The sequence below is a fragment of the Neophocaena asiaeorientalis genome, unplaced genomic scaffold (assembly GCF_003031525.2).
Source record: "Neophocaena asiaeorientalis asiaeorientalis breed wild unplaced genomic scaffold, Neophocaena_asiaeorientalis_V1.1 scaffold148, whole genome shotgun sequence".
Classification (NCBI taxonomy): domain Eukaryota; kingdom Metazoa; phylum Chordata; class Mammalia; order Artiodactyla; family Phocoenidae; genus Neophocaena; species Neophocaena asiaeorientalis.
In genome coordinates this window covers 4,984,130-5,007,386 of record NW_020174050.1, presented here as the reverse complement: position 1 = coordinate 5,007,386, position 23,257 = coordinate 4,984,130, and the positions used below count along the sequence as shown (strand labels likewise).

The 23,257-nt window shown below is 43.8% G+C and overlaps 1 protein-coding gene across 2 annotated transcripts in view; it reads right to left on the bottom strand.

Moving 5' to 3' along the window:
• The window catches only part of SHROOM3 (shroom family member 3), a 57,754-nt gene extending 36,468 nt beyond the window's left edge, over positions 1-21,286 (bottom strand). The window contains exons 1-2 of one of the 2 annotated variants that reach the window (XM_024754109.1): positions 21,162-21,286; positions 5,558-5,689 (exon numbers count right to left, since the gene is read on the bottom strand). In XM_024754109.1, the coding sequence (XP_024609877.1) occupies positions 5,558-5,616 (59 nt within the window). In that variant the 5' untranslated portion in view covers positions 5,617-5,689; positions 21,162-21,286. The remainder of the gene's footprint in view (positions 1-5,557; positions 5,690-21,161) is intronic. The other variant, XM_024754110.1, reaches the window with a different exon arrangement.
• Between the last annotated feature and the right edge of the window lie 1,971 nt (positions 21,287-23,257).

Genomic DNA, 23,257 nt, shown 5'->3' with positions numbered 1-23,257 from the left:
GGAGCGACTCTCATTCCTGGCATCATACACCCCAGAAAGTTGCCATAAGACAGAATTACTTATAATTAGCTTTAATTATAAAATCAAAATATACTTCACCCTAGCATGTTGGGGGAGAGAGGACATGGACATAGGAAGGAGTAAGTAGCTCAAAAATCAAACAGCAGTCTCAACAGTTCAAACATTTGTGACTCACTATTCTCTAAAGAAGAGAAAAGAAGAACTAAGAGTTCTTGCCTGAGGTTTTCCATTTTTAAATGAATAGGCATTTAAACACTATTAAAATTCATGGAGCTATTATTATATTTCTAGATCTCATGTAAGTAAATATGGTGTCTTAATGGCTGAGTATGCGATAATGCTTTGTGGCTGGACTGTCTGCAGAGTATATGGGAAGAGACTATAGAAGGATCACCTGCTGAGTCAAAACTGGTGCTGGAATTCAAGGAAAAGATGACTAGATTTTCAGCAACTCACCCTAAGAATAATTTTCTCTATCAAGGGAAGTGAACTTACTGAATGGAGCATCCCGCTTTGGGAGGGACAGGTATAAATTCAAGGGAGAAAGGAAGGGAACAGCTCCTGAGCCAACCAGATTAGGGAAGTCAGTCCTGGCACCCAGTGGCATGGCATATGTCACTGCCAGTTTTTACTCCCACTCCCCTCTAAATGAAGAGGCTGTGTGGAAAATGCACATGACATGGCTCAGTTGAGGATAATCCCATATGACCCGCTTGTGCTTCCCTTTATCTCCTCTAACAGAAGACTCAGAGCTAATACTCTGAGGGCACACGGAAGCAGTAGACCCCACAAGGGCTGTTTTGCTCATCAATTCCATGCAGGCGGTAGACACTACTTAATCCTCCTCCCAACTGCTAAGAATTTTAGCAGTCTTTTACTAAAAGGGTAATTCAATTTAGGAGCATGCAAAAAAAAAAATCAAAGTGAATAAACTGATGGGTTTACTGTAACACTGTTGAGTGGAAGGAAATGCCACCACCAACAAATCTCAAAATACAGATGGTGGGCTTCCCTGGTGGCGCAGCGGTTGAGAGTCTGCCTGCCGATGCAGGGGACGCGGGGGTTCGTGCCCCGGTCCGGGAAGATCCCACATGCCGCGGAGCAACTAAGCCTACGTGCCACGACAACTGAGCCTGCGCTCTACAGCCCGCGAGCCACAACTACCGAAGCCTGCGTGCCTAGAGCCCATGCTCTGCAACAAGAGAAGCCACTGCAATGAGAAGCCCGTGCACCGCAGTGAAGAGTAGCCCCCGCTCGCCGCAACTAGAGAAAGCCCGCGCGCAGCAACAAAGACCCAACACAGCCAAAAATAAATAAATAAATAAAGAGAGAGATAAATAAATAAATAAATAAATGACCCATGAAATACATTCCCACGTCAGTGTCTCAGGGCCTTTGTACTCGCTGTTCCCACAAAAAAGGAATGCTCTTCACCTGGCGCAATCCCTTCCCCTTATTCAAGTCTCTGCATCAGAGAAGACTTCCTGCTACTCACTAAAAAGCACCTCTTCTGTCCTTACTCCCTGTTACTTTGCTTTACTTTCTTCATGGCACTTACCACTACTTGACATCACATCACCTCTGTTTGAAAGTATTAATATTTTCTAAACACTCAAACCACAGCAAAAAGCACAAGTGTATGCAAACATTTCCTGAAGTGTACTCCCAGAATATTAATTGCTTAGGTGACCAAATATGTTTGGAAAATACTGGGCTAGATGACTTAAATAATTGTAATTAAGACTCCTGAGTCCTTAATAAACTTGCTCATGTGATGTTCTTCAAGGAAAATATACTAAGCAGTGTTTTCTAAACTTATGTGACCCTAGAAGCTTTTTCCCAAGGAGTATCTAATGGATTATTATTCCATGGAACACACCTGGGGAAACAAATACAGCAGGTTGGGGGCTTTTTATGTCTCGTTCAGTCTTGTACCCTCAATAATCAGAACTTATCTGAGACGTAGTGGGTATTCCACACATATTTGCTGAAGGAGTGAATCAATGAACACATACTGGTTCTTTAGTATTTTGATACTGTTATTTCAGCCTCTTAGGAGGGGACCAGACTACATGACTTTTCAAAGTTTCTTCTAAAGTACACAGGACTTTAGAAGTCCTAATACTTTAGGACCATTGTGAGATTTCTGCATGACAGCAAAAAGGCAGTGACAAGGACCTGACAGAAAGAGGCTGAAATACAATTTCGGTGGAATTCCAGACCCAGGCTAGCTTGCGGACAGTGAAAATTACGTCTCCAGTCTCTCTGAACTTCTCTCTCCCTCTCTCCTCACTCCTGCCCTTCCCCAACCCTAGAGCTCCCTCTTTCTCCTGCTTCTTAATGAGAAGCAGATCCACACATTTAGGTAATATTCCTGGTTTCTGGAACTGTCAGAAGGCTGTCAGAGGAATGCCACCCACCAGACCACTAGATGCCACTGTGTTCCTCAGAAACATGCCAGGAGAGCTTCTCCGTCTACAGCTGCCAAGGGCTGACCCTCTGAGCAGAACTCAGAGCTGCAAGACGGAGGCATGGAATGAACAGACCACAGGATGCTCTGGGCTGCAGCAGGAGCTGGGTAACCCGAGCTTCCCTTTCTCCCTCCCTCTTCCTCCACAGAGCTTTTGTGCTGACAGTCATTGTGTCAGCGGGAGGCTGTGCTGAAGCTTGAATTAGATGACAGACTGGTAGGTACAGTACAAGATCCACCTGCCTCTGGAGGTTGGGATGAGGAGGAAACAGCAGGTAGAGAAGCAGAGCCTTCAGAATATTGCACTTCTGATGCCAGCGCCATCTTTCTCCTGAGGGCTCTTGGAGCTCACCTTAGTTACTGTGAGCACTTATTCTAAGCACTGATTGCAGTCGTCTTATTTCTGCCTTTGGACAAGCTTGTATTTTAGATCACAGTATGACTTCAGATTGAGGGCCTCCTAAGGCTAGCGGTTAGGAGGCTCCAAAGGGCCCCACTGTTTAGGGGTACCCTGTTGATACACTCCTGCATTTTGTAAGTGTGTGCCGGTTTATGCCATTAACGTAGTCCATTACGAGGTTTCACTGTACCTCTGACAAGCCTTCAGCCTAATTATTATAATTAGTTTTCATAGTTACTGAGTGCTCACTATGTTTCAGGAACTACACTAAATGTTTTGCATACGTTATTTTGCTTAATCCTCACTATGAACCAATGAGATCTGTATTCTGAATTTCATTTTACAGACAAGGAAACCAAGATCAAAGAGGTGAAGTGATCGGCTCAAGCTCATGCAGTAGGCGGTGAAGTGGAGATTTAAACCGAGGTCTCACTTAGAAGCCCAAGTAGCTCACCATCGTGCTGTCCTTCCCTCACACTCTTAGGCCCCTGCATCTAACCTTCTAAAGGCCTTCAACACCGCTGTGCCCACAGAGCAAAAGCACTGCGCCTGCACGGGGCGTGGGCACTGCTGGCAGCTCTGTTCCCGGAGCACACATGGCTCAGATGGTGAGAAGAAATTCTTTCAGGGTTATTGGGAGGGACACGGGCAAGGGAGAGGAGTGCCTGTAACAAGGAGGGTAACCAGGGAGGTATTCTAACGTGCTGGGAGCCATGCCCACCAGTCAGAGCTCCAGGATTTGGCCCTTGATTTGACCAGACATGAGTGTTAGGGCTTCTGAGTCCTCGCCAAATGCATACCCACCACCTGGTAGTTAAGGAATCCTTCCAGAAACATCCTCCACTCCCTGATACAGACAAGCCCTTGCATCTCATTTGTATGCGAGACCCATATTACCTTGACTTTCCTACCTCCCTACCATAACCTATATATCCAAGTACTTCCAAAAAAGTGGTAAGTAAATGTAGGGGCGTCCTGACTTAGTTTTTTTTTTTTTTTTTTTGCGATACACGGGCCTCTCACCGTTGTGGCCTCTCCCCATTGTGGCCTCTCCCCATTGTGGCCTCTCCTGCTGCGGAGCACAGGCTCCAGACGCGCAGGCTCAGCGGCCATGGCTCACGGGCCCAGCCGCTCCGCGGTATGTGGGATCTTCCTGGACCGGGGCACGAACCCGTGTCCCCTGCATCAGCAGGCGGACTCTTAACCACTGCGCCACCAGGGAAGCCCCTGACTTAGCTCTTTAATATAAAGAACTAAGTGGGTGATCAGGCTTGGCTCCCTTCTCCCCAGTCCCCTTCACTTGTGTAAGGTCTGATTACTATAATAAATCCCTTCTCCTGTAATACCCGTGATGGCTCTGCTTTTCCCTGACTGGACCTTGACGGATATAGTGACTAGAAAAGCAGAGGAAGAATAACTAGTATAACTGGTGTAGAGGAAGTATAGGAGATTACATGCAACGGCTTTGAAACCTAGCCTGGATTTGAGTCTTGACTTGGGTACTGATCAAATGTTTGACCTTGGACAAAGCCGTCTTTCCAGCTTCAATATCCTGTCCTGTGAAATGGAGTTAAGAACACTGTATCTGTTTCAAGGGTGTATAGGAAGGACCACACGAGATAATGTATACAGTATACACTGAGCAGTCCTCGGTGCGTTAACTGCTTCGACTGGAGCTAAGCTGGATAAGTGGCTTTCACAGAAGGAGAAAAACCAACTGGGGAGTTCAAATACTGAATAAAATCATTCAGATAAAAATCAGATACAGAGGAATGGATAAAGAAGATGTGGTACATATATACAGTAGAATATTACTCAGCCATAAAAAGGAATGAAATTGGGTCATTTGTAGAGATGAGGATGGACTTAGAGATTGTCATACAGAGAGAAGTAAGTCAGAAAGAGAAAAACAAATACCGTATACTAATGCATATATGTGGAATCTAAAAAAATGGTATAGATGATCTTACTTGCAAAGCAGAAATAGACACAGACATAGAGAACAAACATATGCATACCAAGGAGGAAGGGGGTGGGGTGGGAGGAATTGGGAGATGGGGAATGACATATATACACTATTGATACTATGTATAAAATAGATAACTAATGAGAACCTACTGAATAGCACAGGGAACTCTACTCAATGCTCTGTGGTGACCTAAATGGGAAGGAAATCCGAAAAAAGAGGGGATATGTATATACGTAGAGCTGATTCACTTTGCTGTACAGTAGAAACTAGCATAACATTGTAAAGCAACTATACTCCGATAAAAATTAATTAAAAAAACCAGATACATATTTGAAGAAAGGACATTAAGCACTGAGGGAGGGAGTTGTCAGTTTTTCTAGTATAGAAGAACATGTAATTGAGCTATAGCATAGCTATAGTATAGCTATAACGTGTAATTGAGAAATGTCTGACTGAGAATCAACAGGCCCCATAAATATCTCAAATGAGCAGTCAGTGTTCAAAATAATCCTGTCCTCCCTTCATGCCAGTCTAGCCCAGGATATGAAGATGACTCGTACACCGTTAGGCGTTTTAAGAGGATGAGGATAGTGGGAAGAGAGACTTAATACTCAAGATAAGTATAAGAAAACAATCTTTTCTGGGAACAGGACATTTGAAAGTAAGAAGCCCCTGGGTCTCAGCTGTGGCCACTTACCTGGAATGGTAGCTCTGGGGCCAAGGAGTGCCAATCGTGCCCTGAGATATCTGCATCATGCTGGCATCGGGTTGGTTCTCCCCAAATTTGGTTGAATGCCAAGAATGAGGTCGGCCCGCAGGTTCACTGCGCCTGGGGAGACACAGGAGAGGGACCCCCAGCGTTAGGAGCAATCTCAGCTGATCTCTTCACCAATGAGATTTATGGACTTGGAAGCAGAGACTGCTGTATCCTCAGAGATGGAAAACAATCAAGTAAATACTGGAAAATGGATCTTACTGCTCACTTCTCTTAGTAACCATTGTTTTTTTTTCTGCTTTATTAATATGGTTATTTTCCCTTTCATTTTGACATGATTTCAGTTACGTAAAAATATTGCAAACTTAGTTTAAAGAATTTCTGAATAAACCCTAGTGCACTGTTGGTGAGAGTGCAAACTGGTACAGCCACTATGGAAAACAGTATGGAGTCCTTAAAAATAGAATTAACAGTATGATCCAGCGATCCTACTTCTGGGCATATATCCAAAGAAACTGAAATCAGGAACTTAAAGATATATCTGCACTCCCATGTTCATTACAGCATTACTCACAATAGCCAAGATACAGAAACAACTTAAGTTTCAGTGGATGACTGGATAAAGAAGATGCCATATATACATACAATGGGATATTATTCAGCCACGGGAAAGAAGGAAATCGTGCCATTTGCAACAACTTGGATGCATTATGCTAAGTGAAATAAGCCAGACAGAGAAAGACAAATACTGAATGATTTCACTTCTGTGTAGCATCTAAAAAGGACAAACTCAGAAAAACAGAGTAGAGTGGTGGCTATCAGGGGTTGAGAGGGTGGAGGAAATGGGGAGATTTTAGTCAAAGGGTACAAACTTCAAGTTATAAAGATTAACAAGTTCCAGGGATCTAATGTACAGCATGGTGATTATAGCTAATTCCGTATCATATACATACTTGAATGTTGCTAAAGGAACAGATTTTAAATGTTCTCACCAGCTAAGACAGAAATGGTAACTATGTGACTGGATGCAGCTGGCATCTAATACAGTGGTGGTAATCATTTTGCCATTTAGAAATGTATCAAATCAAGATGTTCTACACCTTAAAGTTGCAGTGTTACGTATCAATTATATCTCAATAAAGCTGGAAAAAATCCCACATAACCTTCACCTAGCTTTCCTACATGTTAACGTTTCATGCTTTATTAATTTAAGGCACATGGAGTTGCCTTGGTCTTTCTTTGCACTACTTGTCCGTACACGAATATGGGAGCAATAATTCCTGCCCACCTCTCAAGGGACTTTCTGGGGATTTTGAAGTTCTCTGGGATATTCTGATGCTGGATAAATGCTATTATTTTAATATCTTGGTAAGAACGACATAAAAACTACCAGCTACCTTGGTGTTAACACACTCTGATCTGCGGAGTATAAACAAGATGCTCTCCAAAACAGTTTCTCATTTTGCAAGTCAATGACTTCACCTTTAAACATCCTGCCCTTATAACACAAAGAACTGACAAAGCCAAAGGGGAAAAGTGGGTGTTCTTCAGACTGCAATACTGAAGGATGGATGAATTTGGTAAGGACGATTACACTACTATAGAAGGTCAGAGTCGAGAGAGAGTGGCTGAACATTATTTTTGGCAGAAAAGTGAGATAATGTTTACCAACACCTTCAGGGATTTCTAGACTGAAATCTTAATGGAGAGAAGAGGAGGTGCCCTGAAGCATTGACAGAATGTAGCTACCTAGGCTTAGTATCAGCTGGTACACCTCCTTCAACACCTCCTTCATGAAGGGTCAGACACCTTGCTGAAGGTTCTGAATCAGACTCTGAAGTATAAAAGGGGGCTGTGGGGCTTCCCTGGTGGCGCAGTGGTTGAGAGTCCGTCTGCCGATGCAGGGGACACGGGTTCGTGCCCCGGTCCGGGAAGATCCCACATGCCGCGGAGCGGCTGGGCCCCTGAGCCATGGCCGCTGAGCCTGAGCGTCCGGAGCCTGTGCTCCGCAACAGGAGAGGCCACAACCGTCAGAGGCCTGGGTCCCGCAAAAAAAAAAAAAAAAAAAAAAAAAAAGGGGGCTGTGCAGATGACAATGGAGATACGCTGTTTCATCTAGGTTAAGTGAAAAAAAATTTCCCTTTGTGCTTTAAAAACAATAGCAACGGGCTTCCCTGGTGGCGCAGTGGTTGAGAGTCTGCCTGCCGATGCAGGGGACACGGGTTCGTGCCCCGGTCTGGGAGGATCCCACATGCTGTGGAGCGGCTGGGCCCGTGAGCCATGGCCGCTGAACCTGCACGTCCGGAGCCTGTGCTCCGCAACGGGAGAGGCCACAGCAGTGAGAGGCCTGCGTACCGCAAAAAAATAAAAAACAAAAAAAGCAATAGCAAGGCTCCCTTTTAAATGTAAGCTATCCAGACCTTTCTTCAATTTCCTTCCCATTCATTCAAGGGCATCCATAGAGACTTTCTACATGGCAGCCACTATGCTGACACTGGGGATCCAAAGAAGAACAAAGTATCACTAGACCCAAATAATTCACAGTACAGTAGAAGAGACAGCCACGTAAACTGCTATAAGACACTGAGATGGGTTCCGTAATCGAGACCCGTACAAGGTGCTCAGTGAACTCAGAAGAGGCAGTCACCGAACACATGAAACCATGAAAGATTTCTCCAGATGGCAGGGGGCGGAAAACGGAAGGGAAGGACATCCAGGTAGAAGAAACAGCACGACAAATGCATGGAAATGCAGAAGAACACGGTACAAGCAACTAAAGTAGGTGGAGAGGAGATGACGAGTGAGAGAGGGAGGCAGCAGATGAAGGTGAAGAGCTAGGGGGTCTCACTGAGGGTCTTCAGTGAGTCGAGGTCTCACTGAAGGGTGTGAATAGTATCCTATGGGTTTGGAGGCCACCGAAGAACCTTAGCCAAGGAGGGCCATGTTCAAATGTGAGTTTCAGGAAGATATTGCCAATAATGAGAATATATTTGAGAGAGACAAGATCGGAGGCTATCGTCTTGGCCAGGGTAAGAGATAATCAAGACCCGGCACTAAGGCAGGGGCAGTGAACTTAAAGGGATGACAGATCTAAGAACCAACCACCCAGGAGGCGAAATTCCCAGCCTAGTGAGCGCTTGGATGTGGTTGGTGTAGAAGAGAGTATAGTCAAGAAGGAAGGACGGTCTTCATGTTTGTAGCTTGAACTAGAATGGTAAGAACTATGAGATGGAGGGAGGGGAGTGGAGCGAGGAAGGGGGGAAACAGAGCGGGGAGGCAGATGGCTCACTTGGGGCGTGCAATGTGAGGGGCGTTTGGGACTGCAGTGGTGGACAGGAAGCAGTGGGGCCCACAGGGCTGGAGTCTGGGCTGCACATACACATTGAGGAGTCATAAAACACATGTCCTCTGAGAAAAGACAAGCTGCTTGGGGACAGTGCATAGGAGACAGAAAGGAAGTGCTTTCAGGATGGGCCTCCGAGAACTATCACAGTTTGGGGGTGGAACGGGCTTGGGGAAAGTCCAACAAGAGAGTATGGGAGTTTCACAGCATCCTAGCGGGGACAAGGAGGAGGAACTGTCAATCATTCCAACTGCTACCGAGAGGTGAGTGTGATGTGGGTAGATGCACGTCCACTGGATTTGATGCCTGATGAGTCTTTGCAATGGAATGACAGGGGCAGAGGCCTGATTAGGATGGGGTAAGAGGTGAATGAGAGAGAAAATGGAGACAGAGCATTCTTTCAAGACCTTGGCTCTAAAGGGGAGAAAGAAGGTGGTAGCTAGGAGGCTAGAGGGGGCCAGGGAGTGAAAAGGATTTGTTCTTGCTGTTTTGTTTTAAATAATGAGACGTATGAGCAAATCTGTATGAGACAGGGAGTGCATACACGCACAGCCCAAGACACCGGATGAGGAGAGGCTGACGCTCCGTAAGACTCATGAGGAAGTAGGCAAGGATGGGATTCTAGAGCACACGACCTTACGTAGGAGTAAAGGCAGGTCCACCGAAGTAAATGAGAAGAAAGGAGGAGGTAAGATGTTGATGCTCACATGAAAGGGAGTGGCTGGGAGGACAGCTGGAGGGACTTCACACCCACTGTCCTCTATCTTCATTAGGAAGCCCGAAGAGGGAAAAGTGAGGGGCTTGATGTGGTGGATGGGGCTCATGGGCATGACAGATGAGGACTGAAGAGTCAAAACTGATTAGAGATACTTAAAAGATTTAATAACTAAGATATGGTCTCTGCCCTTAGGGAGCTTACATTCTGGTGGGGAGACCAAATGAAGTATTCCTCTAATAAATCATAAAGAAATAATTCTTAAAGATAAAGTAAGTGCCCAAGACTTGCAATGCCAAGACAGGACACCCAACTTGCGGAGCTGCTTCTCCGGGGTGGATTGCAGAGGTTAACTCTTTGTCCTGGGGTAGAGGAAGATTTCATCCCAGGTGTAACATCGATACATTAAGAACAGGGTGCTTGTGAAACAAGCAAATCAGTAGGCTCTGAAAAACATACCCCTTTCTTTTGGATGCAGAACATATGTTGGGAGGTTTCAGAGAGAAATCTTTGTTTTATAAGATTCTTCCGATATGTACAATTAAGTGATGAAATGAGGAAAAAGAACAATGAAAAAGATGACCAAAATATAGCCCACCAACTCTAGGACCTGGCTGGAGCAGGGTGGGCGTGTAAATCAGTGCACCTGAATAAAGAGCAGTTTGGCAACATTCAGCAAAATAATTTTAAAATAACATATCCGTCAAAAGATTACAACCAAAATACTCAACAGCAGCAGACCAGTTAAGTCAGTGTGGTACCTCCACACAACGGAATATGTATGTGGCCATTAAAAGAACTGAGTAGTTCTATACATATGGATATGGACATATCTCCAAAATATATGGTTAAAGGACAATTGTAAGATACAGAACTGTGCGTACAGTATACTGCTGTATGTGGGGAAAACTATACAGAATCACTTACACTTATTAATGTAAAGAGTATTTCTGGAAGAACACTTGAGAAACTAGAACCAATGACTGCCTCTGGGGAGGAAAACTTAGTTTTCACTCTATTTCCTTTTCTAACTTTTGAATTATGTCTGTGTACATGCGTTACCTATTAAAAAAGCCAAGTATTTTAAAAATAGCCTCTCATTTTGAAAATATAATTCACTGTACCTGGAGATAACCAAAAAAGTCAAACAGCTGTTTATTGACTTTTTCAATGATGCAAATAATTTAATAAGCATTCCTAAAGAGCACAGCATGCTTTGACATTTTAGGATCCCTCTGATCTTAACGAAGATAAGGAAATATTTGCCTAAAGCATATTACATCATGAGTATATCAATAAGAGTCAGAAGACGATTTAATTTTAAAATAGGGCCAACTAAGTTTTGTGTGTGCATGTAATTCAAACAAAGCCCTTTTGTTGCATTCCTAACCACAAACAAGGAAGCTTAATTGCGTGGGATGGGTAGGCTGATGAAACTGGAACTAGCAAGTGGCATGATGTCCTTCTTAGATGATTTTGCCCTAACACACAGAGATTCAGGAATGAAAGCATATTTTGGAGAAACCTACAATAAAGCAGTTCACGTCTTTCGAGCAGTATTCACTGATCACCTACTATGCGCCTTCTACCCTGCTGAAGTACAACTGGAGCTCTGGGAGGTCACAGATGCCCTCAAGGAGTTTATAATCTTGTTGGGGAGCCTCAGATGCAAGAAAAAATATTAAAGAGCATCTAAGTATTACTCATTCACTCGAAAAATATCTGAGTGCCTACTGAGTGCCAAGCATCATTCCAGGCACTTGACACAGTTTCTCACTTAACCTTTAAACCGTATCTTTATGACATAGGACCATTAATGAGAAAATGAGGTAATCAAGAGAGACTAAGCAACCCATCCACGGCCACAAGGGTTTTTTGTTTGTTTGTTTGTTTGTTTGTTTGTTTTTGCGGTACGCAGGCCTCTCACTGTTGTGGCCTCTCCCGTGGCAGAGCACAGGCTCCGGACGCGCAGGCCCAGCGGCCATGGCTCACGGGCCCAGCCGCTCCGCGGCACGCGGGATCCTCCCGGACCGGGGCATGAACCCGCGTCCCCTGCATCGGCAGGCGAATTCTCAACCACTGCGCCACCAGGGAAGCCCATGTCACAAGGGTTTTGAGGAGCAGAGCTGATATTTAAACTCAGGCATCTGTCCCCGGAACCTGTGTTCTTAACTTCTGAGCAATGAGCAGTATAAAAGAGGTGAGGTGGGCAGAGTAGAGAGACAGACAATTAACAAGTAAGCAAATAAACAGGGAATTTTCATGTACTTATATGGGCTCTGAAGGAAATAGAACTGGGTAATGTGAGAGTGTGACCGGGGATCCTGCTTTGGATCAGGGACAGCCTCTTTGGGAGAGTTACACCCGAACCAGATCTAAATGATAAGAAGGAATCAACCTTGCAAAGAGCTGGGGGCAGAGTATTTAGCGCACAAAGCAAAAAAGAAACACAAAGGCCTTGAGGCAGGAATAAATGTGAGGATTTCAAGAAGCAGAACAGACTGTAGCCCAGAGCCTTGGGAATGAAGAGCGGATGGTAGGAAAGTCACGAGATCATACTGGGCCATGCTAGCTCCTGAGGATTTTGGTTTAAGCACCTTGCTGCCAGTGATCAAGAATGGGGTCTGAAGTTGGCCAAAAGGCCTGGTAGTAGACTGGGACTTCGGATGACCTTGAAGCACTGGTATGCTTTGGATAAATGGAGAAGGTGACAACCACAACTTGGATAATAAGAAATTCTAAGAGTTGGAGTTAATTTTTTTTGTTGATGCTGTTCTTTGATGAGCCGTTATGACTGAGACTTTGCTTGGGCTCTTCTGGGTGCACTAACTTTATAAACCATGCTAGTTATCAACTGGACATGAGTTGAACATGTAAAAATACCAAATACACTCAATACCAGCACTACCAAATAAAACATCATGTTTCTTAATTCACTTACTAACCCCCATCTGCCATCATTTGTTTAGTGCTATAATAGACACGATGCTATAGTAGACAACAAAGTCCATCATAACAAGATTCTAGTCTTACCCACTCCCCCCCAAAAAGAAAGAAAAAACACTAATATCAATGTATTCTGTAAATTACGTTTACCAGAATTAACATAGCATGGATTTGGGTTGAGAGTCTTCATGATACAATTACTGAACACTTTGTGCTTAGCAGGGGACAAAACATGTTTCTTAAGGTTCTTTTGTGTATCATTGTTATTTCTTTTCCTATTTTTCCTCATCTTTTAAAAAATTATGAAATACTTCAAACACACATAAATGCACTCAAGTGAATATAAAAAACACTCATGTGTACTCATTACCAAAATTTATCAAATCTTAATATTTTCCCCAAATTTACTTCAGGTATTGTTTTGAATAGGTAATTAATTCACACAGTTTAAAAAAAAAAAAGATCAAAGCCATTAAGAAGTCTTACTCTCCTTCCCAGCCCTCTCCACCCATTTCTCTTCCCCCTACAAGCAAACCTCTGTGGTTAATTTCTTATGTATGTTTTCCAGTGCTTTGTTATGCAAGTATAGGCAAATATGAACAAATGTCTTTTCACCCGTTTCACAAAAGGAAAGCTATGTGGTGTTCTACCCCTTGCTTTTTTGAACTTAACAACATCTACTGGAGATCATTCTATATCAGTACCTACAGAGCTTCCTCGTAGCTTTTTTTTTCCCCCCTTTTAGCTGCCTGGTATTCCATTGTGTGCATATAACATATTTCTTCAACCAGACCCTTTTTTGTAGACACTTTTTGATTTCCAGTCTTTGTTATTACAAATAATGCTTCAATGAATAACCATGTCTGCACAGTTTTCTGTCTGTGTCCACATATCTGCAGAAATTCCTAGAAGTGGAATTGCTGGCTCAAACTAAAATGCACTTGCAATTTTGGTAGTTACTGCTAAGTTGCCCCTTTCATGCTTTAAAGGGGGAACAAACTTAACATGAATAATTAAATGTCATCGTGCAAGTGATTCTTAGGGGGGATATTATAATTACACCTTCTTTAGTATAGAAGAATAGATGATTCATATTTGAACAACAATGCCTTTCTAGGCATTTCCTGTTTATAGGAAGATTATGTGCCCCAAACACTGACGATAAAAATATACAGCCACTGAAAACTAAGACCAAGTTAAGATGCACTGGACTGTACTCATAGCACTGTTTCATTCATAGATCCAGACGAAACTCTCTCTGGAATAAATGAAGAATCACCCTATGTTGAGATATGGCTTTTTTTTTGTTGTTGTTTTTTGTTTTGTTTTGTTTTGTTTTGCGGTACGCGGGCCTCTCACTGTTGTGGCCTCTCCCGTTGCGGAGCACAGGCTCCGGATGCGCAGGCTCAGCGGCCATGGCTCACGGGCCCAGCCGCTCCCCGGCATGTGGGATCCTCGCGGACCGGGTCACGAACCCGTGTCCCCTGCATCGGCAGGCGGACTCTCAACCACTGCGCCACCAGGGAAGCCCTGAGATATGTTTTCTACATGTTCACAGGAGACGGACAAGCTCTCAAGAACTTTCAGGGTTGAAAACACCCATTATCTTCCAAAATGTAAAAAAAGGTGTAATTGTCCCTTAGCACATGGTTGGCAAAGACATTGCTTTTGAGATATCCTTTGGCCCTTTTCAGCATCCCTAACCTCTAGTTTCTATGACTACTGGGCTACTCAAGGCTATACTTTGACTTTTTGGATTCACAGAAAAATCTAACAAGCAAACATTTCTGAGGCTTTTATAATGGCCTAATATCTGTGTCAGGAGGCTGGACACCCTCCTCCTCCGTGTGTAATCCCACAGAAGATTGTCCTTTGAGGGTTTAAAGGATACCCTTTACACCACATACCAACCAAGACATTTCAAAATCAAGCTAATTAACTTTTATGCAATGCTTAAAGTATAAGCTAAATTTCATTTGCCAAAACAGTAACGAAAAGTTTTTGTGTGTGAGGCCAATGCCTTACCTTTTGGTAGTGCTTTTTTTCTAAACACCATCCCATTCAACAAAAACAAATAAATGCTCCCCAAACTTCTAACACTAAAGACACTGAATTCTCTTTTGGAGTAAGTCATGCATTGTATCGTGTTTTTCTCTTCTCTATTTCACTTTCTCCTCATTTAGAGGAATAGGTTGCAAATGAGAAATTAAAGGCAACAACAAAATAAAAAAAAAAAGGACAGAAAGCATTAATTTTAGATAGGGACCTTAAACAATGGTCAAAAGAAGGATCCACATTTTAAAATCATACCAGAAAAGACCTGAATGAAAAGAATAGTGAAGGTTTTAAGGCAAAGTGGATGAAAACTTTATGAACACTTGTTCCAGCCCCTCAGTTCCTACCCGCCAGCATTTCCATAATTAATTTCACAACAAGGAGGAGTTTAACCACCACCACGATCCACACATAACCTGATACTGTTGGGGAGAAAATAATAAAACTCAGAAGAATGTTCTCTCTTATTCATTCGCCTTCAAGTGAAAGGATGCCAAATTAAACTTGAAATACCAGTCCTGGATGCCTCTCTTTATATATGTGTTTTATAATCTAAGCAGTTCCTATTTTCTTTTTTACCTTTTACATGGTATAATAACAAAATGAATGCCCGTAATAATAAAATAAAGATTCAAGTCACCTGGAGATCCAGAACATTACCACTACTGGTGCAGCCACCTGTTCTTTGCCATATCATATTTCCTTTTAAGTAAAAGCATCTAGGGATGCAAACATTGGCATTAAGCATAGCTCTGAACAAAAATTTCAAATCAAAGATTGTATATGGATAAAAGCTGAATTCAAATTATTGTGAAAAAGGGAAAAGATAATCAAGTATTTAAACCTTCAATTGTGATGGAAGTAAACACTGTACACCCAGCAATCTCAATACACACTTCTTTTCATGTAAACTCAAATGAGAAGACCACACCTTTTCTTTTAATATTGAGACTACATTTGCAGGTTCCTTTTCTTTATACAAACGTTGGCAATGAGAATAGAGAACTTGGCTACCAGTACATAGATAAGTAGCCTTTCCTTGTGAGAAAAAGAAATTGTTTACTTGAAACTCCCCGGGGAAATGGGGAAGCAAAACCATGAAGTACACGACAAAGAGCAACTGCTAATCCGAATGAGATAAAGAGCCACTCTAAATACGTACATCATTAATATGGTGACTGTATATACAGGAGAGAAAATGATTGAAAATTCCCACACAGAAACATTAATAGTACACTGAATTACCCGGGGTGCTCAAATAATGAGAATTTTCATGACAATTTAGAGAAATGGGCTTAAATTTAATATGCGGTTGGTTATTAATTTTTCTTTATAAATAGACATAGCACAACATCAGAAAGATATCTGTGAAAGGCTTATCAGCTGAGAATCCTGCCATGCAAGATTCAAAATCTCATTCTAACATAATAGTGGGCTTACCTTGTGGCAAAGAGAATCATCCTAGATAACAACCCTCTGGCCAACTGCATGTCATATTCAGGAGAGGGATAAAAAGCCATTTCACCCTGTTAACTGCTCTTTCTGCTCCTCCCTGGGCTGCAAAGGCTTCTCAATGATTCCATGCAACTCCCATCAGACAGCCCGAATCGCCTGGAACTCACTAAGCTCCGTGCAAGTGGGAGGGACTCATTCCCAGCCACCTCTGTAGATTGTCAATTAAAATTCAATTCCTGCTCTCTAAGAGGGAAGAAGAGAAAGTGACCCTTAGTAACTTTCCCGGAGAAGAGCCAGCATCTTAGACAATAGCACACAGCTTGGGAATGCCAGAATTCTATTCTGTGGGCAGGAGGAGGAGGGAAGCAAGGAAAATCATCTGCTGATAACATGCATCAAACTGCAATCAGGAAGTTTTTTTTTTTTTTTTTTGCGGTACGCGGGCCTCTCACTGCTGTGGCCTCTCCCGTTGCGGAGCACAGGCTCCGGACGCGCAGGCTCAGCGGCCGTGGCTCACGGGCCCAGCTGCTCCGCGGCATGTGGGATCTTCCCGCACCGGGGCACAAACCCGTGTCCCCTGCATCGGCAGGCGGACTCGCAACCACTGCGCCACCAGGGAAGCCCAGGAAGTTTCCTTTTTAATTGATCTTCTCTGCTAAACCTACACCCTCCTCCGCGTGCAAAAATGCCGCTGTCTGCGAAGCTGAGTGTTGATTGCTTTAAGCTTCCCACCCTTTGGAGGCTACTGAAAGAGGTCCTACAGCAACATCCACTGAGGCTTCCTGAGACGCACTGTCCTGAGCTCGCTAAGTCAGGAGGACGAGGACAGCACTCACTGCCAGTGGAAGTGCGAGTGCCAGCTGCTAACCCTGCTGCCCAAATAAGGATGAATGAAGAGTCAAAGCCTGAGCGTCTATGACCCATTCATCTCAATTTACTTTACAGAGCACATATCACCATGTATGGGAAGTGTTTACTGATTAGATGAGATGGTCATTATAATGATGGTGGTGACTGGTGGTGGAGAATGAGGATGGGACAGGAAGCTCATGGAGGAAAGCACTGGCTTGGAAAATCTTGAGTTTTAAGCTGGAACATTTTGTCTCTTGAACTAACTCATTGAAATACCCTAGCCTGAGGCTTGACAGATTTTAGGGAGAAGTTCTGCCGAGATAAGTTAGATCATAGGACTCCCATTGACAAGTCCGACAAGAGAGAACTCAGGGATCCAAGCAAAAAAGGAAAGGTGGGATTGGATGTGTGCGAACATTAAGCCCTGGACCACTAAGAGCTTCTTTCTCTCTTTACCTTGGTGGTTTGGCTGGTCTCTGTATATACCTGGAGTGAGGGTGGAGGGGAGTTTCTTCCTTTTGCTCTTTCCTTTTTCTTATAAATAAGTGAGAAAATCCTTTCTGGCTATTTTCTCCATGAAAAAGGAGCTACACATACCCATGACCCACTGGACTTGGAATTAGCTCATGAGGTGATCACAGCTCTTTTCAATTTCAAAATCGGTGTAGGCTTCTGTGACCTGTCATGAATTAGACTTGCTCAGTGCCCACTACTAACCTTCCACCTCAACACCTGTGAGACTCCTCAGATGATAAGCACATCATGTCTGCTCTGTCTAAAGACATCAGCACCTCACCCCTTCCCATATCTCAAAACAGGACTTAGACCACAGCCAGCTTGGAAGAATTCTTAGTGGCCGAAGCTGGAACAATTTGAGCAATAAAATAAATAACAGTATTGGATTATAACCCACAGAATAAAATAATAGGAAGGAGTCCTTACTGATATAAATAGTTGGATAAATAAATAAGTGGAGGAAGGAGACAGCTCCTCCTTACAGAAGACTTCCAATTAATAAATGTGGGAGGAATGAAGGAAATACAGACTCACCTTTAGAACATTACAGTAATAACGGTCACAGACAATATCCGTTGATAGATGCTAAAAACAGTGGGAGAAAGTTTGAGGAAAAACAGAATATTTGTACAGCCTCAAAACTATCTCCCCCCTCAAGATATGTATTCGTTTACAAGGAGACAAACAATAACTTTACAGTGAGGAAACCTGGCAACATCACCTTAACCAGGTAATCAAGGTTAACATCACCAGTAGTAAAACACTGACACCATGTAACCCGGGAGAGGACACACTAAGAAGGACACATCACTTCTCTGGTATTCTTGCCAAAAATGCTCAACCTCAATCCAACCATGAGATAGTATCAGACAAACCGAAATAGAAAGCGTTCAACAAAATAACTGGCCCATACTCTTCAAAGTGTCAAGGTCATAAAAGACAAGGAAAGACTGAGGAAGTATCACAGATTAGAGGAGACTAAGGAAACATGACAATTAAATACAACGTAGGATCCTGGAATGGAAAAAGGACATTAGCGGGGGTGGTGGTGGGGAAGGTGAAATCTGAATAAAGTCTATAAAGCCTTATAGTCTGTTGATAGTATTACACCAATGATAATTTCTTAGTTTTAATATTTACACTATGGTTTTCAAAGATGTTAGCATTAGAGAAAGGTGGGTGATGGGTGGATGGGAAATCTCTGTACTATTTTCACAGCTTTTCTGTGAGTCTAAAATTATTTCAAAATAAAAAGTAAAAAACAAAATGGGCAGGATTTGGGATCCGAATAAATTGGATGAGAACCACACCAATTTCCAAGTTTAGTCCAACATCAGTAAGACCTGGGTTGCAGAGACCTCAGAGCATAGGGAAGAGTTATGAGGTGGACTATTGTAGGGGCTTATGATATACTTTTGGAGACAAGACACACACAAGTAAAATTCTTAGAGTATAAGTAGAGCAAAAATTCCAGCCAATAGGACATGAGCGGGCGTGAGGTATGCAACATGCAGGTCATGACGTTTTCAAAAGGAAATTGCTTGCCTATCTGCTCCCTTACAGTCTCCCTTCATACGGACACAGCGTCATGAGCCAGTTCTGACCACGCTGATGAGGGCAACCCCAGCTTGTTTTAAAGATAATCGCTTCATGGTTCTAACCACAATCTCTGCGTGGTTAGGATGCCAACTGGACACACATTGAGGCTCACTTGTTTCATCCAACTGTTAAGGATTGTTTTATGAAATATTTCAATTGTTTCAAGCTCAAACCCAGGTCTGCGTGGTTCCACTCTTCATGCTCTTAACCTGCTCTTGATCTGTCTCCTAAACTCAAACCAAATCTGTCTCATCTCTTGTCCCACCACCACTTGCTAAGTTCAAGCCTCGATCATTGCCCACCCAGGCCAGGGCGATAACTTCCTAACTAGGACTTTCTGGCCTAAAGTACTTTGGCACTGATGCTACATTAACCTACACACCTCAGTGGCGTCTCGTTAAATAAAAGGCTCTGACCCTCTACATTCTGAAGATCCTAGGAGGCTGAAAGGAATAGCAGTAACCTTGGGGATTCTTCTTCTTCAGGCTGTCCCTGGAGCAACATTTTGCCCTTATAGATGGAGCCTTCTGCAAATCTCAGCCTGTCCTCAACTGGTATGTTCAAACTTCTTTTGAATCCTTTTTTCAAAGAGAACCTTACAGAGAATCTTAATGTAGATACCATATACAAGTGTTGTTGGATTATAGGAAATATAACAAATACTTTAATGTATATTTGCATAAACATGGGTAATTGCATAAATCTGTTTATAATGTTTATTTATTTCTAATCCAAGCCCACGTGTCTACATGAAAGAGCCACGCCCTCGCAAACTGAAATCAGGATAATTGACAACAATGATAACCAACATCTACTGAGCGCTTACGATGGGCTAGGTACCACTCTAAGTGTTTTATGTATATTAGCATTTTCAATCCTTTCGGCAACTCTTTGGGGTAGATTAGCTATTAAACTCATTTTATAGATTGGAAACAAAGTTTAAATAACTTGCCTGCAGTTATCTATTAAGTGGCAGAATCAAGATTTGAATTCTAGGTAGGCTGATTCCACAGACAATCCCCCCCGCTCCATCTTACTCACTATATTATACTGCCTTTCACGCTGGCACACAGACTTATGTGACAGTGATGAAAGGCATTATGAGAATGATAACGGGAACATCATTATACCACCACCTAATGTTTACTTCACCTGACATTTATTTCTTGTTCCCCAGGAGCGGGGCTCCGTGCTAAGTGCTGAATACCTTATCTCATTGAATTCCCACAGTTGTCCTAGGAAGTAGATTCTGTTATGCTGATTGCTGAGGCAATAGGGTGGAGTGGCTGTGAGCTCAAACTGCCTGGATTTGAATCTACCGCCTCCTAACGAGATGCCTTTACACTAGTGCAAACCTCACAGCGCTGGTGTGAGAATTTGATGACGTATGCAAAGCCCTAGCACATAGAAAGCACAGATAAGTAGCTTCAAATTTTTTTTTTTTTTGCGGTACGCGGGCCTCTCACCGCTGTGGCCTCTCCCGTTGCGGAGCACAGGCTCCGTCCGGATGCACAGGCTCAGCGGCCATGGCTCACAGGCCCAGCCGCTCCGCGGTATGTGGGATCTTCCCGGACCGGGACACGAACCCACATCCCCCGCATCGGCAGGCGGACTCTCAACCACCGCGCCACCAGGGAGGCCCCCTGCAAATTTTTATTAGACCAACTTTGTAATCTCAGGACATTCCTCAACTAGAGATAAGACGTGTTCAGTGAATATCAGTTCAGAGATGAATCAATCTTGTTGTACAATGTAACACATTAGTCATTTCCAAAGTGTAAGATGTTGGTGTATCTCTTTTAGTGTTTTTAATTATAGCTTTAAATACAGTTGCCAATGTATTTTTAAAAAGATATTTGCATCAAATGATTTGAGGGACCCCCAGATTACCTCCCAGGAACTTGATGCTTCTTCAGAACCTAGTTTGAAAACTATCATTAGGTGGTTATCCTTCTGAACCCCGAGCTTCCATCTGACCCCCTCGTCCGGGCCCTCCTCAGCTCTCTCACGCATCTGTGTTCTCGACCAGCCCTGCCCCCGATTCCCTCTTCCAGCAGCCAAGTCCCTCTTCCGAACCGCTCAGCGCAGCCCTCTGTGCCTCTTACCTGTGCTTCAGCCGAAGTTTAACCCCTCCTGACCATGCTGCTTTCCTGTGCTGGGGGTCAGAGGTCAGGTGCTCTGGGCCGAAGGACTCAGAGGTGCCTGTGTCTGCAGGGTCCGGGTCTGCACACGCATCTCTGGCAAAAATAGGAAAACAGGAAGTTAAGCGTGATGGTGTTCATGGGCAGGGGGCACGAATGAACCCGACCTGGAAAATGTATGAGAATTAACCCTGGGGTTAGAGGAGAGCAGCACAGCTGAGCGTAGAGGTCTAAGCCTGCACCCACCTAGGCGCTCTGCCCGAAGGAGGGCAAATGCGCTCCTGGGGGTCTTCATCCTCCCCTATCTGTGTTTCTGTGAAGCAATAACGTGCATTTCCCAATCTTGGAATACCAGCTTTTTCCAGCCAAGGGGGAAAGAAATATATATTGACTGTTATGAAGATGAACCCTCCTATATAACTCAGTAGCCACTGGTAAGTAAGTGAAAAACTGGCCTCACTGAAGCAAACTGTCCAGGAAGGTAGTTCCCTGAGACAAGTCCCCACGGCCTCCTGTCTCGGTTTCGCTGGAAGGAGAGCGATCCTCCAGTGCAGCAGCCCTCGCTCCGTTCAGTGGGTGGCAGCTCGGGGGCACAGGCCAACTCTTGAGGCCGAGCTATTTCACATTGTTTAGATTCCACCGTGCTGCAGGCAAGCCTTCTGTGTGTCCATTTAACTCCACCCCCCACACAGTCCCCAACACCATTCCCATAGCCCTTTCCCTCCATACTCCCAGGCAGGCAGAGAAAAATGTTAAGGCCCGAGTGCCCAGGGCGTCCCACCATGGGAACGCATGTATTTCTTCTCCGGAGGAGAGTCTTGGCTCCTGAATTTCCAAACACCCTGACTGCACCTTCAAGGCCTCCTCTTGATCAGACTGTCTGTCCCCCGCATCAGGTTCTGAGGAGGGCTTGCCACACTGGGTACCAGTGGTGTGTTTTCATGTCTGTCTCTGAGAGCCAACTGGTAGCCCCTGCACCACGTCCTCTGGAGAAGGCGCAAATGCCTGCTGTTTCGGCAGAGCACACAATGTAGGAGCCTGGCCCTGGAGTCTGCTGCAGAGTCCTGGCCTTACCCTCTGACCAGCTCGGTACCTTGTCCTCTCTGTGCCTGTTCTCTCGTCTCTGAAATGGGTGCAAAGGACCAATGGCTTTCATAGAGTTGTTGAGAAACTTAAACTAATTCAGATAAAGCACTTAGGAAAGAGTCTGGTACATATTCGACCCTCAGCAAATCAGCTCCTGTTATTATATGTATCCTGCAGAGTTGCTATAAAGTTTCTAGATAACGACTATTAACTGTCTAGCATAGTGCCTATACATGGCGTATGTGCTTAATTAACAAATCATTTTCATTACTGTCTTCAACAGCACCTTCATTTTAGAGCACCTTTCAGCTAAGATGTCATGTAAAATAGACACAATTAAAAAGACCTAATTTATGCTGGAAATAACAGCAAAAAGAGTTTTGTCCAGAGTTAGCATGTCAGAGCCTTTTGCAGAATTCATCATGTGGTCTCCAGTTAGGATTTCCACAGCCCTCAGAGGCACCAGCCCCAAGGGCCATCAGGCTTAAGCTGAGGTGGAAAGTATACTCAAAGGTATCTCATCATCACATGAACATAAACGTGACACAAACATACACAGCACATCCAAAACCACCCATTGGTAGAATCCATTCCGACAGCAAGCTTGCCCTTCCAGCTCTCCTCTAGACCCTGACGTTGTCTGCTGGGGAAAAATAATAAAGACCAGGCCTGAGCTTTCGAAAAAACGTTGTGGCATTTAATAACTTCCTCTTTTTTTTTTTTTTTTTTCCTAAACCACAATTGCTGGCTCTGTCCTTTCTGCACAATGGCTGAGCCCTCTTCTCTCTCCTTACCCCCTCCCCCCTCTCTGGGAGGCACCAAGGGATGGAAAGTCCAGGGTGAAAGCTGTTGGAGTAAAGGGCTGGCAGGAAGAGCAGGCAAATGGGAAGGAGATGGAAGCAAGAACATGAGACTGTCTTATCTTTTTAAGGATTTTCAGTGCATGATCCTTTTCAACCCTAGCAGAGATGAGC